This window comes from Columba livia, chromosome 4 (assembly GCF_036013475.1).
Source record: "Columba livia isolate bColLiv1 breed racing homer chromosome 4, bColLiv1.pat.W.v2, whole genome shotgun sequence".
NCBI lineage: Eukaryota > Metazoa > Chordata > Aves > Columbiformes > Columbidae > Columba > Columba livia.
Window position 1 is genome coordinate 29,819,754 of NC_088605.1, and position 22,798 is coordinate 29,842,551.

Here is a 22,798-nt window from a genome sequence, read left to right on the forward strand (position 1 = left end):
CACTGAGAGAAAAAAATGAAGGTATGTATAGGAATATGCAGCATGTAGTCTGATATAGGAAAGGTCAGGAGCTGTTCTTCCTGGCAGAATTGTCAGGCCCTAAATAAAAAGTCCAACCATGAAGGATGATAAACTTAAGATTTTTAGGAGGCTCCCCCCTGTTTTTAATACTAAAATTATGTCTTGTCTATAGATGAACACAGATCTGAACACCACATTTCTGATTTCAGCCTGCACAGCACACCATCACAAACTGTACTAACAGGACTAACTCTATGTGATTAAATATACTTTCATTTATCGCCCATTAGATAAGTACGTCTTGCGGAAGGCAGTAGCTAGGCAAAACTGAAAGTTTCAAGTATGACTGAATTTGACAAGGTCTGCTTCATTCCATTGTTATACAATGACCCTTACACAACATAAGGCAACACCTGCCAAGAGTGTAACAGAAGAACAGCATTAAGAGAATGCAGAATGTGCTAAATTTCCATGTCAGCAGTTCACTGACTTGTGCCCTCTAACTACATACTTTGCTTTTGTCCACAGAGGTGTCACCTGTTCCACTTAAGAAAAGTGCTTCTGAAAACACCATACTTGACTTCCAAAAACTATTAACAGAGAGAGTGCACACAGTAACAGAAGGCAAAAAGTTACTGTTAGAAAGGCTTTGTAAGCAGGAAGAAATGCAAGACCTCAGCAGAACACAGCTGTATGCTGATCCAGCTGCCATACAACAGGTTGGTTCACTGAACTTTCTGCCAAATTAGCATGCAAAGAGATTCTCTCAGATAGTAAGAAATTAAATACTTATTTATGAGTGTCGGTCACCCACATGAATATATGGTTGCTCCCCTTTAATTTATTCACCTTCCGTGATTTAAATTAAACAAGGTATTATACTGGATGATCAGGTGGTGAGGTGGACTGTGAACTGGCTGAAGGAAAGAAGCCAAAGAGTTGTGGTGGAGCGGAGTCTAGTTGGAGGCCAGTATCTAGTGGAGTGCCTCAAGGGTCAGTATTGGGACCAGTACTATTCAATATATTCATCAACAACTTGGATGAGGGAATAGAGTGTACTATCAGCAAGTTTGCTGATGACACCAAGCTGGGAGGAGTAGCTGACACTCCAGAAGGCTGTGCTGCCATCCAGTGAGACCTGGACAGGCCGGAGAGTTGGGCGGGGAAAAATGTAATCAAATATAACAAGGGAAAATGTAGAGTATTGCATCTGGGTAGGAACAACCCCAGGTTCCAGTATAAGTTGGAGAATGACCTGTTGGAGAGCAGTGTAGGGGAAAGGGACCTGGGGGTCCAGGTAGACAGCAGGATGACCATGAGCCAGCACTGTGCCCTTGTGGCCAGGAAGGCCAATGGCATCCTGGGGTGTATTAGAAGGGAGGTGGTTAGTAGGTCCAGAGAGGTTCTCCTTCCCCTCTACTCTGCCATGGTGAGACCACACCTGAAATATTGTGTCCAGTTTTGGGCCCTTCAGTTCAAGAAGGACAGGGAACTGCTGGAGAGAGTCCAGCACAGGGCAACGAAGATGATCAAGGGAGTGGAACATCTCCCTCATGAGGAAAGGCTGAGGGAGCTGGAGTTCTATAGCTTGGAGAAAAGGAGACTGAGGGGTAACCTCATTAATGTTTATAAATATGTAAAGGGTGAGTCTCACAAGGATGGAGCCAGGCTCTTCTTGGTGACAACCAATGATAGGACAAGGGGCAATGGGTACAAACTGGAACACAGGAAGTTCCACTTAAATACAAGAAGTAACGTCTTGACAGTGAGGGTGACAGAGCACTGGAACAGGTTGCCCAGGGAAGTTGTGGAGTCTCCTTCTCTGGAGACATTCAAAACCTGCCTGGACGCCTTCCTGTGTAACCTCACGTAGGTGTTCCTGCTCCAGCAGGGAGATTGGACTAGATGATCTTTCGAGACCCCTTCCAATCCTAACATTCTGTAATTCTGTAAAGTATGAGTTCCCATCATAATCCTTAACTATGAGCTTTTGGCAGTGATGTCAGCTAGTCTAATAAAAGATATAACTTCTGTCTACATGCCTTGGCTCACCTGCATCCCACAATTAATAGGTTTAATTGAAAGAAAATAACACTTTGACTGATCAAAGAAAACATGTACAGTTAAAATTTCATCCCATCATTTCCAGTTACCATCTCCATGACCTTCCTGGCGAGTCAGTCCTCTGCAATTAACCAAACAGTTGAAGCCATAAGAGAACTTCTTTTTGGTTAAGCAAGGTTGGTGGGGAAAACACAACTTCCTTTATCCAGTTACCCTCCTGCTAGCCTCACCACCTGCCTGTGCTGGGGTGGGGGGCCATCCCTACCTGCCCGCTGAAGGTATGGTGCTGTGCAGCAATGAACTGGAGAACTCAATGAACCAGAAAGAAAGTACACAAAGTTGATGCTCATCTAGACATGGCAGGTATGGTTTCTGGTACCTGTTCTGTACTGAGCAAGGGGTCTGCCTTGTCCAGTAACCAAATGAAGTACGAAAAACATAGAAACAGTGCAGGGAACAATGACATAGTGAAAAATACCATGCCATAACTAACCATTACTCTGCAAAATCTTACTAGCCACTAGTGCATTTTCTGATTGTGTCAGTACTCTATAACCTATACTGCCTGCAAGGCATGCATTTCCAGGGTTTTCCTTTCAGTGTATTAAAGCAAAACAACTCATTTCTGGATCTCAGTCATTTTTAGGCATAGACACAAAGCTAGGGCAGTTCTGGGCACACACAAGGGCACAGCTGAAGTCAAACAGTCAAGTCCTTACTGCAACAGCCACCACATTTTTTTCATACACAGAGGCCTAAATTCCACCCAAGTCCCTCTTCACAAAATGTTCCACAGAAGATATTACTGGATATAGTGCTTTGTTGCCTGCTCTATGGTTAATTATTTACATCCTTGAACTTGCATCTATTATATTACTTGCATGCAGAACTGCTGTCCTTGGTAGGCAAACAAAGCATCTGTCCCCGCCATCATGGCACAGGCAGGTATCCTTCTAGAACACGCTGAGCCAGCTGAAGACCTCGCCATTCTTAGCAGCACTAAATTCACGGGTTACTCCTTCCACGTGTGAGCTAGAAAAATGTGTGATCCAACCCTAATTAACTCCAGCACATTTAAATGGTTTAGTTCACTTTAAATTTAAATTAACGTTTTAAAATAACTGTACTGAAAATAATGTGGATAACTTACACGTTTTGCGCTACCTGCTCTGTTCCACGAGTGCAAGGCTGAAACTGCACAAAGCAGCTGAAGCTGATTTGATAACTCATTGCAACAAGATCCCGTTTTGTATATGTCTACTCTGAGCAACCTGATGCTTGCTGGATCACCTATATAGTTCAGCTCACTAACATGACACAAGACTAGCCCAGCTGGTGGAAAAAAAGAAGTGGTTTTCTGTGTAGTTAGTGAGTTGAAGCAACCCAGCAAGTTCTCAGATGTGCCAGCCGTAACACTGAGGAGATGAAAGGTGGTTTTTGTTGCAGTGTGACTGCCTGACCTGACGGAGGCAGTTGTCACTGCAAAGATAGCAAATTTCACATAAAATTCTGAGTGATGCACAAGGATCCCCATCTTTCAAAAACTTTGCTGTCATTCAGTACAGTGTCCCCCAAAACACTTTATCTTCTTCCAGAAAATAAAAAAATAAGGACTTACTTTATTCACTAAAATAAGCAAATCTTTAAAGAAACATGCATCTGGTTTTAAATGCTGTTGTTCAGGTGAGAACTGCACAAAAGCACTGAAGCAAAGGACTGTCTAAATTCTTAGTAGGTCAGAGCAGAGAATCGCAGAGCACACTTGCAGTCTCTACTTGGAAACTGTTCATATCAACACTAGAGGGTAGACGCAAAGCAATAACTGACAGAAAAATAAGAACACAAGCGGCTTTCCAAGTAAAAGGGTATTTTTCCTCATAAAACTTCCCAGGGAGCAGGATTTACCTGACAGACCAATGTGCAAAGAGGGTGGCCCTCCCTTTGTGTGGGATTCCACTTCTATTCTGTTTTGCAACTGCAAAGCATAGCTTTCTTTTTCTAATTGCTTTGTCAGAAAGCTATGTCCTTCTTGCCTGCTGTTCACATTTATTTTTGAAGATGTCAAGTGCATGGGGCATTTGCATCATCTAATATCTATGTTTTTATTTATACAGATAACAATTACCTGAATATGTATAATGCTGAAATAGACTGATCAAAGTGGCATCAAGACAACCCTTCTTCACTGCAGTTGTAGTTATGATTCTGCATCACTTTTTGCTTAGAGACAACAGGAATGTGGCACATTTAGAACTGCGGTTGTCCAGAGCTATAGTCTGTCTCCTTTTGACAGCATCTCCCATGCTAGTGACAATGGGCTAAATAGAACACCAACTGCTAGAGTGAAGGATTTATCAAAAAAAGTCCCTTCAAAAATAGCATTAGTTAATCCAGCCTATCCTTCCAGTGTTATTTTTATATCCACTTGTGCTGTGGGATCACACCTTTACATTCATTACAGCCACACAAGTTTTAGCCTAGGCACACTTCTGGCCAACTTAAATGGAACTTAGGACACCATCTGACACATGCTAAGTGGTTATGCATGAGAGCACTATGATGAGATAGAAAGGGTGTGGGAGTAGAGGCCTTCTCAGACATAGATCCACAACATGGTTCCTTTTAGCAGAAAGGCCAGACCAAGTTGTTTCCATTTAACTGCTCCAGGGAATCTTAATATAAATTAAATCATGAAAATGATCCATCTTAAGAATAAAAACTAACACCAAGTAATAATGGCAAAAGTAGTTATCCTATTAAAAAAAAAAATCTTTGCTCTTCTCCCTCCTCAAATATCTGCACTGTTAGCAGGGGTCCATTCCCATTACTGTTAGGGCAAATCTTTCTCCTCTCCAGTTTGCAAATGGTGACACTCAAATCTTTGAGGTTTGGCAGATAGCGAAGCAATCACCACTCTGACCTATATTAAAAAGCTCCATTATTCTCTAAAGCACACCCATTCACTGAGATGAATGCGTCACTTTACACCTCTTTGATGGGGCTGTTACCCTGGAAAGTCCTCTGAATGCCCCATTTAGATTGTTTCCCGGTAGACCAAACTATATTTGGGGCAAGGGAGTGGAAAATGAGCTTGAGGGATCAGAGATGTTTGCATTGTTGGTGGATCCACATGCACTATCGCCATCACTGTTGGATTAAAGACTCTCCCTCCAGACTCTCACCCTTTGTTTATTCTCCTGCAGCAAGGTCTCCTGTGTGCTGGCACAAGCACTCAGGTGGCCAAGTGGTTAACCAACTGACAGAGCTGATTTAAATTAAAACTAACCTAATAAAAAGCCTCTCCAAACAACCCTGTTTTTTAAGTTCAAGAAAAGCAGTGTGAGACACGGCAGAAAGAGCAGCCAGGACAGTTTATTTGAACTGAACTACTCAGCATGAACCTCCTGTGCTGTGTACAACCCTCCCTCCATCCATTAGGCTCAAATTTAAGGCATGGGAAGACAAGCCAACAGAGCAATCCCATGAAAATTACTGGAGAGCTGTATCATGCCTACATGGATGACTTAACTACAGGCCATATGAAGAGAAATGAACAGTCTCACCCCTAGTTCTATGGCCAGGTCGATGTAATGGAAAGCCTGTTGGCCACAATAAACATAATGGCTGTCTCTGAAATGTCCTTTTGTATATACATTTTGGCACTTCCCTCCTGGTTTTCCCACTCCTTCTTACATTATCTCATTCCAGTTGGTCACTCCACATCCAGAGATAAGAGCTAAGACCAAACTACATTTTGTGACATGTGCATCTAAGAGATTTGAACTTGGATGGAATGGAAATCTGGATTATCTTCAGTTTCCAAAACCGAGCATGCAGGAACCTGAGCCCTGCAGGAAGTTATGTAAAACAACCAAAACAGCTCTCCACAGCAAAAAGCTCTCACTCCTCTCTTCCTGGAGGAGTAATCTTTGTGGCTTTTTGTAATTGTACTGGGCTGTCAGCAGCTAGTAGCACAGAATGGCTTAAAAACGTAAACCAAGATAGAACTAAGTGTTCTATATCCACATTCAGTGTCTCTTAAATACTCAGGAGTGTGTTACCAGCACATACAGCATGAATGTTCTGGTAAAACAGCATACAGATTCAGTCACTAGCTAGACAAACATGTCATCCCGTATATTCCATGGGGAATTTAGACAGAAATATGGTTAATAACGTAATTTGGCGTTTAGACAATTGAAACATTTAACACTGCAGTTCCTGCATCTGGGGATGGGGGACCTGCTGAACCCATAATGGGTCCTTGAGATGTAATGAAGAGGTAGACGTGTTGCAAACCAAGTTAGCAGGATCATTACCTGTAGCATATCCACGTTCCTCAGAAATCTCCCATCCAAATATTATTGCAACGTCAAGATTTTTGTTTGAAAGATTCACAGTGCAAGATAGGATACCAATAGCTTGTTAAATAGCCTTAAAAAAAATCTATCTTGTACCAAAGATGATGTATGTAAAGTGTAGATAAACACTGTCATTATGCTGTATTGAGTGTAGGTATTTGGAAGAATGGTTAATGGGAAGCAACCAGTAATTTTACCAGATTGAAAGAGAAGTAAAAATTCTTAACTTAGACTGGTGATTATTCTGTTGTGTGGGTTTCAACACTGGACAATAACAGGGAAAGTATCAAAAAAGCATGCTGGCCAAGCCTCCACTCTTCGTTTACTTTGATTCTCATAAGAAATTCTATACATAGGCCCAGTGAGTTCAGACAAGGAGTATTCCCTGAACTTAACAGGGCTTCCACCTGCACAGAAGCAGCCTTTGCTAAAAGTCAGTACAAAGCTGGATACACGCAGGTTTCGGTACACAGTATTACTGCCAAAAATACCTTCCAAGCTATTTTGCAAAAAGTTAACAGAAATCACACATGTTCCAAGTTTAACTTCACAAATTTGTCTGGGTCAAGGACTCAAATGACGTTTAATAGATTTGCAACTCAAAGTACTCCTCCTCCCTCACCGCCCCCAAGTAAGTCCTTCTCCTTACCAATACCCTCTGACTTTATTTTGGCCTGCTGTCAGTGGATTTTGCAGTGACTTTGTTCCCTGGCTCACAAATTGTAAAGATAATTTAGAATCTCCACTTTTAAGCCTTGTTAGTGTTGATGCTGGAGTAACAGCATTAGCTTTAGCAGCTTTAAAGTTTCAAACATAACGAGAATTCACTGCTAACATAGCTGTAAAATGTGTTAAAACTAGATGAAAATCACTTTCAAATGGTCCTAAATTGATACAATGTTCTTAAGCATGTGGAAGGCCTTGATTAACCTGTGAGTAGGAATATACTGGTTTTCATTTTAATTCGCAGCTCACCATTATAAAGTAAAAGTAATCTAAAACCCATGTTCTAACTTCTGCTACAAAATAATACAAATTTAAGCCTCAATCATCTCGCAGCCGCATTTTAATTAAAAAACAAAACAAACATGCAACTTTTAAAGTTGTTCCTTATGTCAAGATAGCGAAATTCCAAGTCTCTCTTTTGTCTTTCATGATGTACCTAATTGTGGGCCCGCTCAAGAGCTTTGCTTACAATTACATACCTGATTTTCAGTGAAACAAAGAGCACCACCCAAACACATGCCGTTGAATACACACTTAAATATTTTGGTGGCTTGATCCAGTGCATGGAGTTTCAAGTTTTCAGTTACAAACATCTTTACTGAAGTAAATCTCTTCAGTGCTGTAATATCGTTTTAATACCGTAATACAAACTATCATCTAATTTTAGGCCATTTATGAGAAACGGCAAAGTTGTTTGCCTTGCTGCAACCAGCTGTATCAGAACATGAAGCACAAGGAATTTATGCTGCATGCTTTTTTGTGGCATGTAACAAATACTCTGGATCTTTATGGACACAGATAAGATTTCAAATATTAGAAATTATAATATGTTCCCCGACAACTGCCTCTTCTTTGTGGATAAGCCATCTAGAAAATTTGGTTTGATACAATGCCATGCTTGAATATTCTGGGTTTTTTAAATTTAAGATGAATCAAGGGCCAAATTGTGTGATTTGATTATTGCACAAGACTATTTTGCATATAAAGTACCTGAAGGCAGTACTCATTACCTAGACATCCTTACTAATTTGAAGGCAGGTTTAAGGACTGTATTTTCTAGTGGTCAATCAAATTTCTGTTAGTCACTCGGACCTGACTGGGGCTGCCCATTAATATTTACCATACTTCTCTTTCATATTTACTTACTTTTAGAGGAATATGGTTATCTCTTAGTTTATAAGTTTAAAGGAATGGGCTTAATGAAATTTCCTGATACAGTTAATGCTAAATCTTAATTCTGGTTTTCAAGATACATTCCAAAAAAAGAGAAGAAAAATAAGTGTTATCCTTTTATTTCCAGATAGGGATTATACCTTTTCTACACCTCACCGTAGGAAAAATGCAAAAAGGTTACAGAGAAACATTAAAGATGGAAATGGGAACATTAACATTTCAGCTATTTAATTTAATGTTATTAAGTGCTTGCAAAGGTATACCTAATTGAACGGACTTCCACTTTATGGATGCAATAATGCCTCTAAGAAAGGGTCCCTTAAAATGTTTGACAACTACTGAGGCAGAAGATCAGAATCAGAGGTAGTGCATGTACACCATTGGGTGTGTAACTTCCCGTGGAACTTGTGAATTGCTTACAGTTTCAATTACAACATTAGTATTACTGTCTGCAGTTGTGTCCTACACAGGGGGACTTGTCAAGTGCCCATCAGAAAAAAAAAATAAAAAAAAGAAAAAAAGAAGAAAAAAAAAGGTGTATTGGAAAACCATTAAATGAGGTTGCAATTAAAATTGAGATAATAAGCTGCAAAGTAATGAAAATACATCAATCATGTTATTTCCAACAGAGAAACTCCATGTCCATCTGTGTAAGCACAAATGAGGTAAGATTTTTTTCCAGCCTCCTCAAAGAAAAATGGCATGACGTAAAATGAGACTATTGATTACTTGTCTTTGGTACTTGGATTTTGCAGCTCTATCATTTCCAATAAAAACATTTTTTGATGGACACTGGCAAACATATATTTTGTTTACCAATACGTCTGCAACCCAAATAAAATTATTAGTATATCAGAGTAATGTAGGGAGATGCAGCATTTCACCAGTAAAATTACATGAAACTCATCTGTACTAAACAGAAAATCTCAATGTGAATAATTTTCTATTGTTGGTCCATAAAAAGTTCAGAGCATCCTTTGCAGGTCTGTGACCTCAAAAATATAAAGAACTTATCATAGAATCTCATTTTATCTATTCAGTGCGTGTGTAGAGAAGCCCACCTCCCCAGCCTGTCAGGAACATGATTGTTTAGCTCACTTTCTGCAAACGCAGAGTTAAGCATAGTATATAGGTATTTGTACTATAGAAGCCTAACATATAGTAAATAACTAGCATGTGCGTGTTTGGCTGTGCATGTGTTCCCACAAGACAGAGAATACCTTTCTGGCACCCCTGAAAAAGTGATTGGCATATGTCAGTGCATAATATAATTACTCTGAATACCAAACAGAAGCAGAACCCAAACTTCATTTTGCAGCTCCGCATCCACACGGATCACAGTGAATCCCGTCAGTTTTAGATCACCATAGACGGCCGGTAGAAAATAAGTTTTATTATATCACGGTGATTAATCCAAACAATTATGGCTCGTAGGGGCCTAACAATGCCTAAGAACCACTTCGTTTCAGTAGTGCCGATCGGTGCGAGTTACACTTCGCGTATCCCGAGTAACGCCGCGAAAACCCGCCGGGCCTCGCCGCGACTCCGGCAGGGGGTCGGCGCCCATGTGACACGGCGGCGGCGGAGCTGGCCGGCCGGGACGGGCGGGGGGCTCAGCGCCCGCTGAACGGGGCACATCCTCGCCGCCTTGTTGCGCGCACGGAGGTCCCCGGGCAGCGCGGACCGTGCGCACGCCCGGCGGCGGGCGGCACTGGGGGAGGATGCGACTTAAGCGAGATGCAGCCGAGTCCCAAGCACGTCGGAGAGCTGCTCCCGCAGCGGGGCCGGCCCGGAGGGCGGGAGGCGGTGGGGCGTTCCCTGCGCTCCGCCACCGGGATGCTGCTGCGGCTCCCCCGCCGGCGCGGAGCGGGAGGAAGGGACGGGACGCTCCGAAACGGGGAATCCCCCGGCCGCGCCGCTCCCCTCCGCTCCCCTCCCCTCCCGGCTGCACGTGCCGGCGCGGGGCCACGACCACCCCCCGACCCGCCACGGAGACGCCGGTTTCGGACGGTGGCCCCGTCCAGCCCGGCGCCCTTACCTGTGCTGCAGCCCCACCAGCCCCAGCGTGATCACATGGGGCACGTCCAGCTCGGTGGGCCACACGCCGGAGGCGATGCAGCCGAACACGCCGCACTCCTCCCGGATGCCCAGCTCCTCCAGCTCCATGGCACGTGGCGGCGGGCGGCCCGGGCCCCGCTCTGCCGGCTCCCGCGCGCTCCTGCCGGCGCCGCGCGCAGCCAACAGCGCCGCGCCGCGCGGAGCCGCCGGTCGCCTACCGGCGCGGGCCCCTCATTTACATACGGAGGGCGCGCGGGCCCGCGCCGCCGCCTCGCCCGTCCCCTCCCCGCCCCCGCCCCCCGCCAGGCCCGCGACCCCGCACGCGCTGTCCTCGCGGGGGCAAGGTTTGTCCGCGAGGTGAAGGGGCGCGGGGAGTCGGGGGCCGGGCGCGGCGCCGCCATTGGCCGGCGCGCGGGCCGGGGCCGTGTTTGCGCGGGGGTGGCGGAGGTTGGGGCGGGGACGGCCGGCCGGGGTTCGCCCGGGGGGCTTGGCGGGGCGGAGAGGGCGCGGGCCGTCCCCACCGCCTTGGGCGACGATTGGCGGCCGGCGCCGCTGCCCGCCGCCCCGCCTGCCCGCCCCTTCCGCCGGCTCCTTCTTACCCCCGCGGCGGCGGCCGGCGGCGTGTGCTGAGCCTGTGTTCTGTGCCCTAGGTGCCTGCTCCCGCTGCCGCAGCCATGGCCCCCGCAGCATCAGGTAACTGTCCGGCCCTCGGCTGGACAAGTCGCGGGGTGGGGGCGGCCGTTGGGCCGGTAACGGGCATGGGGGGTGTCGGGGGGCACCGCTCCCGACGGCTCGGTTCCCGCTCGTAGGTTCTTGGAAGCGAGCTCTTTCCTCGCGAAGTTTTAATTTTTCTTTCCTAAGTTTATTTTGTCCCCAGCCCGAAGGGGACCACGGCGCCCCCATTCCCCCGTCCCGCAGGAGAGGCAGCGAGGGGCAGGTGAACGCTTCGAGCCGAAGCTTCGACCTCCTCCCGCTCCGGGCGGAGGATGCTCCGGGCGGCTGCCGCTGCCCAGCCGCCCCGTTCGGCTTCCACAGCTCCGGGTTTGTCCGAAGGAGCGCAGCGCGAAACGCTGCCTGCCGTTAACGGGCGCTTCCCTCGTGCTGCCGGAGTCGCCCGGGCAGGTTTTGAGCGGCTGCTCAAAAGCAAAACCTGCCCAAATTGCCCTGGAGGTGCGGGCCTAGCGTGCTCGTCGCGTTCATCGGCTGCAGCGCGGGATCCTGCTGGGTCTCACTTTGCGTGCAGCTGATGAAGTTTGCGGGCTTGGGCTTGCACGCAGAAGTCAAAACCTTACTTGAATCTGAAACTGATTTTTTTTCTTTAGACCTGAAACTTGGTAAAAAAGTTAATGAAGGTAAAACAAAAGAAGTGTACGAGCTGCCAGATATTCCGGGATGTGTTCTCATGCAGTCGAAAGACCAAATAACAGCGGGAAATGCAGCCAGGAAAGACCGAATGGAAGGGAAGGCTGCCATTTCTAATACAACGACTAGCTGTGTGTTTCAGTTGCTTCAGGAAGCTGGTAAGTATTTCAAAAGTAGAATACATGCCTGCATATTACAGATGTTGTTACAAAACAGTATTATATGTATTCGTTTGTCCTGCCTTGAGGCTCTGATGGGTTTTTTGCGTGTCTTTTCTATTAGTTTTTAGTTACACTTTTCTCTCGTGTACTGCAGAGCTGGGTGGGTGACTTGTTCACCTGGAACATGAGACCATCTGAAGTAATCTTCTAATCGCAGATAACACTACAATAGTATCTCCTGCTTGTTTGGATTACACTCCTGATCCTCCCCTCTACCTTTGTCAGTTCTTCCCTACCCCCTTGCCTGTAATACTGTATGGGATCTTTATCAAATTTCTTGCTACATCTGCCTGCACAGAAATCACTGCTAGTTAGTGGCACTACCAGACTCTGTCTAAGCTTTGTGGAATTTGTGACTGAGTGTTGAAAGATAAAATTAGAGGAGTATTTTATATTTTGGTCTGTATGGAGTCTATCAGGAACTTAATGTTTGCCATGAAAGACCCAATTTGCTTCTAGCATCAGGAATACTTTTTAATGGAGCATATAACTAATTTGAGTCACTCAAGTAAGTTTTGTAGCACACTTCCAGAAATGGAACCAGTACCTTTTTTTGAGAAAGCATTTTGGAGTGTCTTTTGAGAAGGTTGCAAGTTGTGAAGAGGAATTTGCGCTGGTGAGTTTTCACAGAATCACAGTATGTTTGGGATTGGAAGGGGTCTCGAAAGATCATCTAGTCCAGTCTCCCTGCTGGAGCAGGAACGCCTAGGTGAGGTTACACAGAAAGGCGTCCAGGCGGGTTTTGAATGTCTCCAGAGAAGGAGACTCCACAACCTCCCTGGGCAGCCTGTTCCAGTGTTGTGTCACCCTCACTGTCAAGATGTTACTTGTATTTAAGTGGAACTTCCTGTGTTCCAGTTTGTACCCATTGCCCCTTGTCCTATCATTGGTTGTCACCAAGAAGAGCCTGGCTCCATCCTTGTGAGACTTACCCTTTATATATTTATAAACATTTATGAGGTCACCCCTCAGTCTCCTCCAGGCTAAAGAGACCCAGCTCCCTCAGCCTTTCCTCATGAGGGAGATGCTCCAATCCCTTGATCATCTCTGTTGCCCTGTGCTGGACTCTCCAGCAGTTCCCTGTCCTTCTTGAACTGAGGGGCCCAGAACTGGACACAATATTCCAGATGTGGTCTCACCAGGGCAGAGTAGAGGGGAAGGAGAACCTCTCTGGACCTACTAACCACCCCCCTTGTAATACACCCCAGGATGCCATTGGCCTTCCTGGCCACAAGGGCACAGTGCTGGCTCATGGTCATGCTGTTGTTCACCAGGATCCCCAGGTCCCTTTCCCCTACACTGCCTTCCAACAGGTCATTTTCCAACTTACACTGAAACCTGGGGTTGTTGCTACCCAGATGCAATACTCTACATTTTCCCTTGTTATATTTGATTACATTTTTCCCCGCCCAACTCTCCGGCCTGTCCAGGTCCCGCTGGATGGCAGCGCAGCCTTCTGGAGTGTCAGCGACTCCTCCCAGCTTGGTGTCATCAGCAAACTTGCTGATAGTACACTCCATTCCCTCATCCAAGTCATTGATGAATATGTTGAATAGTACTGGTCCCAGTACTGACCCTTGAGGCACTCCACTAGATACAGGCCTCCAACTAGACTCTGCCCCATTGACCACGACTCTCTGACTTCTTTCCTTCAGACAGTTCACAGTCTACCTCACTACCCGATCGTCCAGTCCACACTTCAGCAGTTTAGCTGCAAGGGTGCTGTGGGAGACTGTGTCAAATGCTTTACTGAAATCAAGACAGACCACATCCACTGCCCTGCCATCATCTATCCACCTGATTATATGCTCATAAAAGTCAATGAGCTTGGTTAAGCGTCACTTCCCCTTGGTGAAGCCATGTTGACTGCCTCTAATGACCTTCTTTTCCTTGATATGCCTTGAGATGGCACCAAGGATAAGTTGTTTCATCACTTTCCCAGGGACAGAGGTGAGGCTGACTGGTCTATAATTACCCGGGTCCTCCTTCTTGCCCTTTTTGAAGACTGGAGTGACATTTGCTTTCCTCCAGTCCTCAGGCACCTCTCCCGTTTCCCAGGACTTGGCAAAGATGTTGGAGAGCGGTCTAGCAATTATCTCAGCCAACTCCCTCAGCACCTGCAGGTACATCCCGTCTGGACCCATGGATTTATGGATGTCCAGATTACCTAATTGCTCTCTAACCCAGTTCTTATCAACTAAGGAACACTCTTCCATTTTCCTGACTTCCTCTGGGGCCTCAGCGGTACGGGGCTCCTCAGGACAGCCTCCAGCAGTGTGGACAGAGACAAAGAAGGCATTCAGTAACTCCGCCTTCTCTGTATCTTGTGTCACCAGGGCACCCACCTTGTTCATCAGTGGGCCTCCATTGCCTCTGGTGTTAGTTTTATCTGCCACGTATTGGAAAAAGCTCTTTCTGTTGTCCCTGACCCCTCTTGCCAGGTTTAATTCTAAGGAGGCCTTAGCTTTCCTAGCTGCCTCCCTACATCCTCTGACAACATCCTTATATTCTTCCCAAGTGGCCAGCCCCTCCTTCCATGACCTATAAACTCTCCTTTTCCACTTGAGCTTACCCAGCTCCCTGTTTAACCACACAGGTCTCCTGGCTCCTTTCCTTGACTTCCTACATTGCTGGTCTTGAGCTTTTGAACTTGAGTCTGCAAACAGTACTATAATACAGGTTCAGTGAACTTGGTTAAAACGTCTTAGAGCTGTGTGCTCGTTGCAGTTTGGAGCATTCACACAAAAACTGCTCAAGTACCAGCTGAGTTACTCCAAAAGTTGTATTATTTGTTAGTGTAGTAATAGTTCTCAGATAGTCAAACAGTAAAGTCCTAGTGTGTTTCATACACAGGGAAGAGAAAGATGGTTTCCACAGAGTTCTATCTATCAAGTTTATGTGCAAGCTGTTCTTAAAGTATGGGCTGACACCAACATATTTTGCAAATGGATTGGTGGGGAAAGAAAAAACTGTGATCAAGTAATTCAGTATAATCCTCAGTTGCTGGATTTCCTGGGAAGCCTGTTGTGCATACAGTACAAAGAAGCCTCCAAGGTCTTTCTAATTATATCTGCAGTTGATCAAAACTACTCGGTTTTGTTTAGGAACAATTAATGAGTTGTTTTGCCTAATTCTTAAATAGGCAATTGTGAAGATAATTTCTGTAGGATATTAAATATTTCAGTTGTTAACTTCAGCTGTGAAGGAGCCATGCTGCAGACATCTCGAAGATCCTTAAATGTTTTGTACTCAGTAACTTCAGGTGCTGTGGAAAAATATGCAGAGTAAACTGCAGCTGCATTTTAAAGCAACAGAATAACTTTTGGGGTTCTTCATCAGTTTGCTTATTTGATTGGCATAAGTTCCAGATAACGTGAATGCCTCATTGTAGAAGTTGTTTGTTTGCTTTGTGCAACTCTTCTTAACCTACCCTTTCAAAGGTGATGATTTACAAAGTTCTGTTAAAGTTTCTCCTTTAAAATAGCACTGGAGTCAGCCCTTCAAAAGCACACATCTGCACTGATGAAAAATGTAGTAGTAAACCGTGCGGGGGCCTTAATGCCTGGATTTAGAAGTAACATGATATGCAGTTGTTTATTTAAATCCTTCTGCCATTGAGGGCAATGCAACAAAATCAGAAGAGTCAATGTTAATACTATATTTTAAGATTTAACTCTTCTTTTATGGATCTGGAAGTGGAATGGAATAGAGCTACTTCTTGCTTTGACTGGATACAGCTCCTTTTTCTGTTTCTGGCAGATACCAGTTGGGCTTGGCCGTTCTCCTCAGGGGAGAAAAGTGGGACTTCGGTCAAAAGTGAAATTGAAAAAAGAGCCATTTTGCACTTGCAGTGGTTATCTGCACATGTTGGCTGTTCCTGAAGATGTAGTGCTTTAAATAGATGTTGTTTTGTAATGGAAGAGAGGACTAAGTCATTTTCCCTGCCCCATCCTCCTTTATTCAACTAAGTAGTAAAGACTACCATACTTTTGTGTTTTGCTGCCTTTCTTAAACTCCTCTGAAAGCCTCCAATTACTGTTGCAGGTTATGATGGATCTTCCTGGTACCTGGTTGCTGCTAACTTTTGTTTAAAAACAAACCATTGTGAGGGATGGAGTTTTAAAAATGTCCATTAACAAAATTTTGCAAGAATAGGACTTCTGACCAGGGCATAAGGTTCTGAGCTACAGGAGAGTGTTGCATGATAAAACTGGCAGAGCTAATGAGTTGTGGAAGGTAACTGCATTGATCACCTTTTGCAAGGCAAGAGTGGTCTTAAAATACCCTGAAGAGATTCAGTGCATCCCTTAAGTCTAGATAAGAACAAGATTCAGTTTGTACTTAAAGATGTTTGTGACTTGTTTCAGCTGTGGACTGTGCCTGGTAATGGAACTAAGCTGCCATCTTTATATTTAGGAATCAAAACAGCTTTTGTTAGGAAACAGAGTGACACAGCATTCATAGCCGCTCACTGTGAAATGATCCCAATTGAATGGGTGTGCAGAAGAATTGCTACTGGCTCCTTCCTCAAAAGAAACCCTGGTGTTAAAGAAGGATATAAGTTTTACCCACCCAAAATTGAGATGTTTTACAAGGTAAGCTTCCTTTCCTGTGATATTAATCAAATTTAAATAGAGCTAGAATTTTGTATTATGTCCTTAAAACTGCTCGCAAATAAAGCAAGTAGCAGTAGTGGCTGACCAATCCTGTTAGTGTTGGTAGTTTTGCCATTCTAATGTTTTCTTGTGTTCTTGTCTAACAGCGGTTTTATCTGAAGTGTATATAATGCAATATTGGCATACAGGGCCATCAAAGAAAACCAAGCCACACTGTACATAAAATATATATTTTTTTAATAAAGTACAAGGACTTTTTAGACATAAGTCTAAGGCATCAGTTGAAATGGATGTATTGATATATTTGAATTAAGATAAATAGTACGTGGCACGCTGAGTATAAGTAGCTAGCTAGTCACTTTAGAATTCAGCACTTCTTTGGGTATGCGTGCTGAAAGAAGTGTCTTGTGAACTATGACCTAGAGTGTTGTTTGTAGTGTACCTTGTCACTCTTGGGGCACTGTTGCTGTCACTCTTTTTTTTAGTGCTGATCGTCAAATATTAGTTTGAAGCCTGGATTTGTTTTTTGAAAAGCAAACTAACAAAACCTAGTATTTTCTTCTAATGGTTATTTTGCTCTTCTAGCTATGTTAAATTACATTATGTATACGTTTTGGTTTTCTAAACAGGATGATGCTAATAATGATCCACAGTGGTCTGAGGAGCAGCTAATTGAAGCAAAATTCTGTTTTGCTGGACTTACTATTGGCCAGACTGAAGTGGATATTATGGCTCGTTCTACTCAAGCTATTTTTGAGATCCTGGAAAAGTCATGGCAGCCCCAAAACTGCACTCTGGTAGACCTGAAGGTATAAGAATCTGACTTTTCACAATCCTGGTTCTAACAGGAAATGTATCACTATATAGTTCCTAAAATAGGATTCCTTTGTTTTAGATTGAATTTGGTGTTAATATTCTGACAAAAGAAATTGTTCTTGCTGATGTTATTGATAATGATTCTTGGAGATTGTGGCCATCGGGAGACAGAAGCCAGCAGAAGGACAAACAGGTACTGTTTTCATCTTTACCTTTTAACTCAGTTGGGAAGGAAAATGAGTGGCTTTTTCTTGTTACAGAGTAGCTCATAGGGTACCTAATGTCCAATCCTGTTCTCATTACATAGTTGATTATCTGGTTTATAGTAGAAAAAAAACCTTTGCCTATATATCTTCAGTAGGAAAGCCCAACAGCACTATTGACTGGAGCTATTGTAATGAAGTGTGGAGCTTCCAGGGTAACAAGTATTTCTGACTTGATGGGCTGATAATAAAATGGTTGGACAACAAATTGGTAGGAAGAATAGAAAGTTTTGTTCCCAGGTCTGCCTCCAAGTTTCTCTGTTTACTCAGAATGGTATCCCTATGAGGAGAGATCTGGCGATACATAAGAAGAATCTGCAGGGACAATGGTTTTCTTCATTATTTATTTAGGTTAAGCTTGAATTCAATATTCAGTTGTCTGTAAGTGTTACTAGAAGACCCAGTCCACGTATGAGGACTGCAAACATAAAGTTGAAGTAAAACTTGTCCTGTATTTAAACTTGTAGCAACTACACTTGTCAAATATCTCTGAATAACCAGATAAGCAGTTATGAAAGAACCATTTTGGAAATGCTGCTGCCGTGAATCTCCTGTGACAGTCACTGAGACTAGTAGCAGAGACCCTGTGAGAGAAAGTGGCTGTAAGCCACAGGGAAAAAATTCAAAATGTTTGTGTGGGAGGAGGGATAGTATTTTTAAACTGGGAAGCAGAACTGCTCTGTTGTTTACTTTACCTGAACTATGTAGTAGCATGCTAGAGTGAATTGTTCTGACAGTGCTTTTGCTCATCTCCCTAAAGTAAGGTACATGATAATATCATGCAGAATCTGAAGTTGGCTAGTGCAGTGCCACTGCAGGAAATCACCTTGTTACAAATACAATTTTAAATAAGTTGTATGTCTTTCCCTGAATTTACCCTTTGGGAAGCTTCTAAAAACTTGATACCCCCACAGCTAACAGCCTTTTATGTTGCAAATGTCCATGAATTGTAATGTGGAAGGTTGTTACACCTGCTGAAATGGTTCTTCATTGATAGCTCTTCCTTGCTTCCATATCCACTCTCTCCTATATCTGTGTCAATCTCTGTTCTCCTTCCTGTAAAATGGCTGGGAACTGCATAAGTATTTCAGTTGGGGCATTATAAATTATGTTAGCAAAATGAGTGCTTTATGTAATGAAAACTCGTAATCAACTTCAAGTTGTTTGTGTTTTTGTTTTTTACCTCTTTATAGTCCTACCGAGACCTGAAAGAAGTGACTCCTGAAGCACTGCAGATGGTTAAGAGAAACTTTGAATGGGTTGCAGAAAGAGTGGAGGTGTGTTTTTTATGGACAATGTGTCTAGACTTCAATAATTGCACGTCTTCAGTTCTGCTCACTGTTTTTCTTTCCTCTGCCCCTCTTCACTCTTTACCTTAGTTGCTTTTGAAGACAAAGAGTCAAGGTAGAGTTGTGGTGTTGATGGGATCCCCTTCGGACCTCAGTCACTGTGAAAAAATCAAAAAGGCATGTGCAACCTTTGGAATTCCTTGTGAGTTAAGAGTGACCTCTGCTCACAAAGGGCCAGATGAAACTCTAAGGATCAAAGCAGAATATGAAGGTAAATGTCCAAGAACTACTGATTTGGATTTAAACAATATCATGTTCAAGAATGATTTAGCCATTTGAGGATTTGTGTGGGATTTTTCCATTTTTTGTTAAAGACAACACCAAGCTGTTACAATGCTGTTCTACACTTGCTAAATACACAATGACAGGTTATAGACTGAAGGAGGGAATTGCAGAGAAATGTATTGTCCTGCTGCCCAGCTGCAGTTTCTACTACTTCCACTACTGCTTTTATCCCAGTACCAGAACTACTTTGCTCAAGCCTTGATCATGTTAATATGCTTATTGTAACATCTTGCTGGTACTGATGGCCCTTCTGAAACAAGGAGGAGTGGCAATTTCTCTCTCTGAATATTCTTAGGTGCTAGTTATAAGGCAGATGTTGTTCCTCTCATGTTATCCTGGCTGTTTCATGAAAATATTCTTGTTCATTGTTTTAGATGCCATAAGAAAAAAAAATACTTCATTTAAATTCTTAACAGTAAAACTTGACATCTCTTCAGAAGCATTTATAGCCTAGCAGAGCAGAGATAAGAACTATTTATTTTGCGGGAGTATACTTTCTACTCATTGAAACTACAGATGTGGTAATGGTAGTTGAGAAACACTTATTTTGAGGTGAACTGTGTTAAGATTTAGGGAGAAGAACACTTAAAGATGCAAAGGTTTAATGGCTGTGTTCTCTACAAAGCTAAGCAGCACCTATTCCTCTGATACTGAGACTTCCCCTCAGAGCCAGAATAAGATATTCTAACTTCAGCTGTGGTAAACAGTAGCTGGGATTTAAGGCTGCAAGATTTGGAAGATGTTTCTGTAAAGGAGGAAGTTAGACACAAAATTCTAGTGCTATGTAATGGAATTGAGAAAATGACTGCAAACAGAATTGTGGACTTGGATACTAAGTTCCCACAAAAGCAAGTGGTAGAGAGCAAGGTGGATTGCTTATTTCTTCATATCTTTTTATCCCCATCCAGGAGATGGAATCCCAACAGTGTTTGTGGCAGTAGCTGGCAGAAGCAATGGTTTGGGTCCGGTAATGTCTGGTAACACTGCTTATCCAGTTGTCAACTGTCCTCCGCTCTCAGCTGACTGGGGTGCTCAGGATGTGTGGTCTTCTCTCAGACTACCCAGCGGTAAGATGTTCTTCAAATTCTGTTCTGGTACTGACCTTGCTCTATTTTTGTTGTTGTTTTAGTGTACATATGTATACAAACACTTGGCAAAACACTGGAAAAATAGCTGCATCAGTATTGAATAAAGTACTGAATAAAGAAGTATCTTGCATACTGTCTTTCACTCTTTGATGGCAAAAAGCCCAATAAACAGAGTAATGATTACATAGGAATAATCTTTAGAAAGATATAAACCTTGCCTTATTTTTGGTAAATATTCCTGTTTGAAGGTGGAATTAGTATTGATGGAGGTTTAAAAAACTGAATTTTGTTAATAGAGCTGTTAATAATAGAGCTGCATTTTACTTATGATCAAAGATTTTTAAAAAAAGATCTTTCTCCCCAGTCAGTGTAGGTAGGATCTTAACTCTGTTTCTTTATTGCATTGTTACCTGTATTATACTTTACTTTTGTTAGTGACGTGAAGGGATGCTTGGCAACTAGGGGGCCCAGAAGTCTGTTACCTTTGTATAAGGAAAGTCATTTGCTATGCTGGATTTTGGTTTAAGATGCCATGAAGCAGTCATATTAGAAGTAGTGGAACACATGATACTTCAGTAGCTTTAAAACTAGATTATGTGGTTCCTGGAGGCTGAAACAATCATCATCTTAAATTGTTCTTAAGAGGCAGTGTTTTGTTTGACTATAAGACATGCTTTGGTTAAGTGGCGTATTCTTCTCTGCAGGTCTTGGCTGTCCTACTACTCTGTCACCTGAAGGAGCTGCCCAGTTTGCTGCCCAGATATTCGGCTTAAACAACCATTTGGTGTGGGCCAAACTGCGATCAAACATGTTAAACACCTGGATCTCCTTGAAGCAGGCTGACAAAAAGCTTCGAGAGTGCACCTTGTAAGTCATACTAAGAAGTAACTATTATTAGTTACACAAAGATAATGGCGTGCATATTTGTTCATACTAGAATTTACATTTGGTTGAGCTCCAAAGTCCTGCATACAACAGCATATGAAGTCTATTGTGTCCTCATCCTTCCCTTGTGTATTATTTTAATATAACAACTTGGTAAAAGATGGGGGAGTAGTATTTTAGGTATCACTTTCTGTTGCTCCAAAATGGTGCTGGTTTGCTTTTTAGCGTATACTGTTAACTACAGATTATGTCAAGAGAATGATTTGGTGTGATCTAAATAGAATTCAACTAGTCTTCTGTGTTTCTGTAATATTCTTCCGTAGTAATCATGTATGTCTTGAACCTTATTAACTCAACTGGACTGCTAACTAAAGCCAATGCTGATGTGGTTCTGCTTGCAATGATGGTATGCTTTCTTTAGCAATAAAGTGGCAAATATGCTATACTAATAGGAAAGGGGGCTGGAAACATGTTTTAAGAGACTGAGAAAAAAAAAAAACAAACCTTGCCTTATCATAATGTATTTACATACATGTTTTAGGTCTTTGGTTTTGTTGCCCCCCCTTTTTCTTGATGTGTGTATATGTATACCCCATTTTTATCTTCTGGAATGATGTGAATAAAGTTGACACCAATTCTCTTGTTCCTAACAAGCTATAAATACAAGTGGTTTGAGTGAGCTGTAACTAGGCTTGTTGCCTGTTTGCTGTAACTCTTGCCTAGTCCAGTGTTTGCCCTTTTAAATACCAGGCAGATGTCTGCCTTCACTAGGACCTCTGGGATGTTGTCAGACTGTCTTCATACACTTGTATAAGTCTAGTTATTATATGTCTCTATTTTTTCATTGTTTCTTTTGAAATGTTGCTGAACTGAAGAGGGGAATAAATAATAAAGCAACCAACTACTGGGGGGAAATCTAAGCATGACTGTCTTGTCTTTGCACACACCTATCTTCTGAGTAGGTATAATTCTGACAAATATGCAATTAGTCAATATATGTAACATTTATGCTTTTACAATTAGAAATAAACTATTGAATTCAAAGCTTTTTTCATGGAGATTTATTAAGTAAGCACATGTGAAAACTAGCCATCAGCTGTGGTGTGTAACTTCAGGACTGTAAGTCAGGTAATATTCTTGTAGAAGGCTTATACACTACAACCTGCAGAGAGTGATATGAAGTGGCAGTGTTCTGGAAGATAATCAAGTAGCAGAGTGTTTCACTGTTACAGCAAGCTGTGTTGCTTTGTTACTCATGTACTGCTTTGTGATTGTGTGGTCAGGCTTACCCTTAGTGTAACTGGATTAAATGCTGCTGCTGGCCTTATTCACAGGAAGGGACCACATCTGGTGTGTGGCTGTACAGAAGAGCTTTAAACACTGCTCCCAACAGTGCTGTCTTCTGGAGTTAAGTGTAGGGTTTTTTGATTGGCCAAAGCTTGCACTAAAGCAAAATAACTAGGACTCTCAGTCTTCAGGGCAGTTGCTTTTCTAATGAATTTCTAAATGG

At 43.0% G+C, this 22,798-nt stretch overlaps 2 protein-coding genes across 6 annotated transcripts in view; one reads left to right on the forward strand and one right to left on the reverse strand.

Moving 5' to 3' along the window:
* PPAT (phosphoribosyl pyrophosphate amidotransferase) overlaps positions 1 to 10,660 on the reverse strand; it is a 48,168-nt gene extending 37,508 nt beyond the window's left edge. The window contains exon 1 of the mRNA XM_065060992.1: positions 10,384 to 10,660. Coding sequence (XP_064917064.1) covers positions 10,384 to 10,511 — 128 coding nt within the window. The 5' untranslated portion in view covers positions 10,512 to 10,660. The remainder of the gene's footprint in view (positions 1 to 10,383) is intronic.
* PAICS (phosphoribosylaminoimidazole carboxylase and phosphoribosylaminoimidazolesuccinocarboxamide synthase) overlaps positions 1 to 22,332 on the forward strand; it is a 43,249-nt gene extending 20,917 nt beyond the window's left edge. For 4 of the 5 annotated variants that reach the window (XM_065060967.1, XM_065060966.1, XM_065060965.1 and 1 more), the window contains 10 exons: positions 550 to 740; positions 11,054 to 11,096; positions 11,726 to 11,923; positions 16,403 to 16,581; positions 17,232 to 17,411; positions 17,498 to 17,611; positions 18,875 to 18,958; positions 19,061 to 19,241; positions 20,224 to 20,382; positions 21,108 to 22,332. In XM_065060967.1, the coding sequence (XP_064917039.1) occupies positions 550 to 740; positions 11,054 to 11,096; positions 11,726 to 11,923; positions 16,403 to 16,581; positions 17,232 to 17,411; positions 17,498 to 17,611; positions 18,875 to 18,958; positions 19,061 to 19,241; positions 20,224 to 20,382; positions 21,108 to 21,274 (1,496 nt within the window). In that variant the 3' untranslated portion in view covers positions 21,275 to 22,332. Of the gene's footprint in view, positions 1 to 549; positions 741 to 10,702; positions 10,748 to 11,053; positions 11,097 to 11,725; positions 11,924 to 16,402; positions 16,582 to 17,231; positions 17,412 to 17,497; positions 17,612 to 18,874; positions 18,959 to 19,060; positions 19,242 to 20,223; positions 20,383 to 21,107 lie in introns of those variants that run through there. The other variant, XM_065060969.1, reaches the window with a different exon arrangement.
* The last annotated feature ends 466 nt before the right edge of the window (positions 22,333 to 22,798 follow it).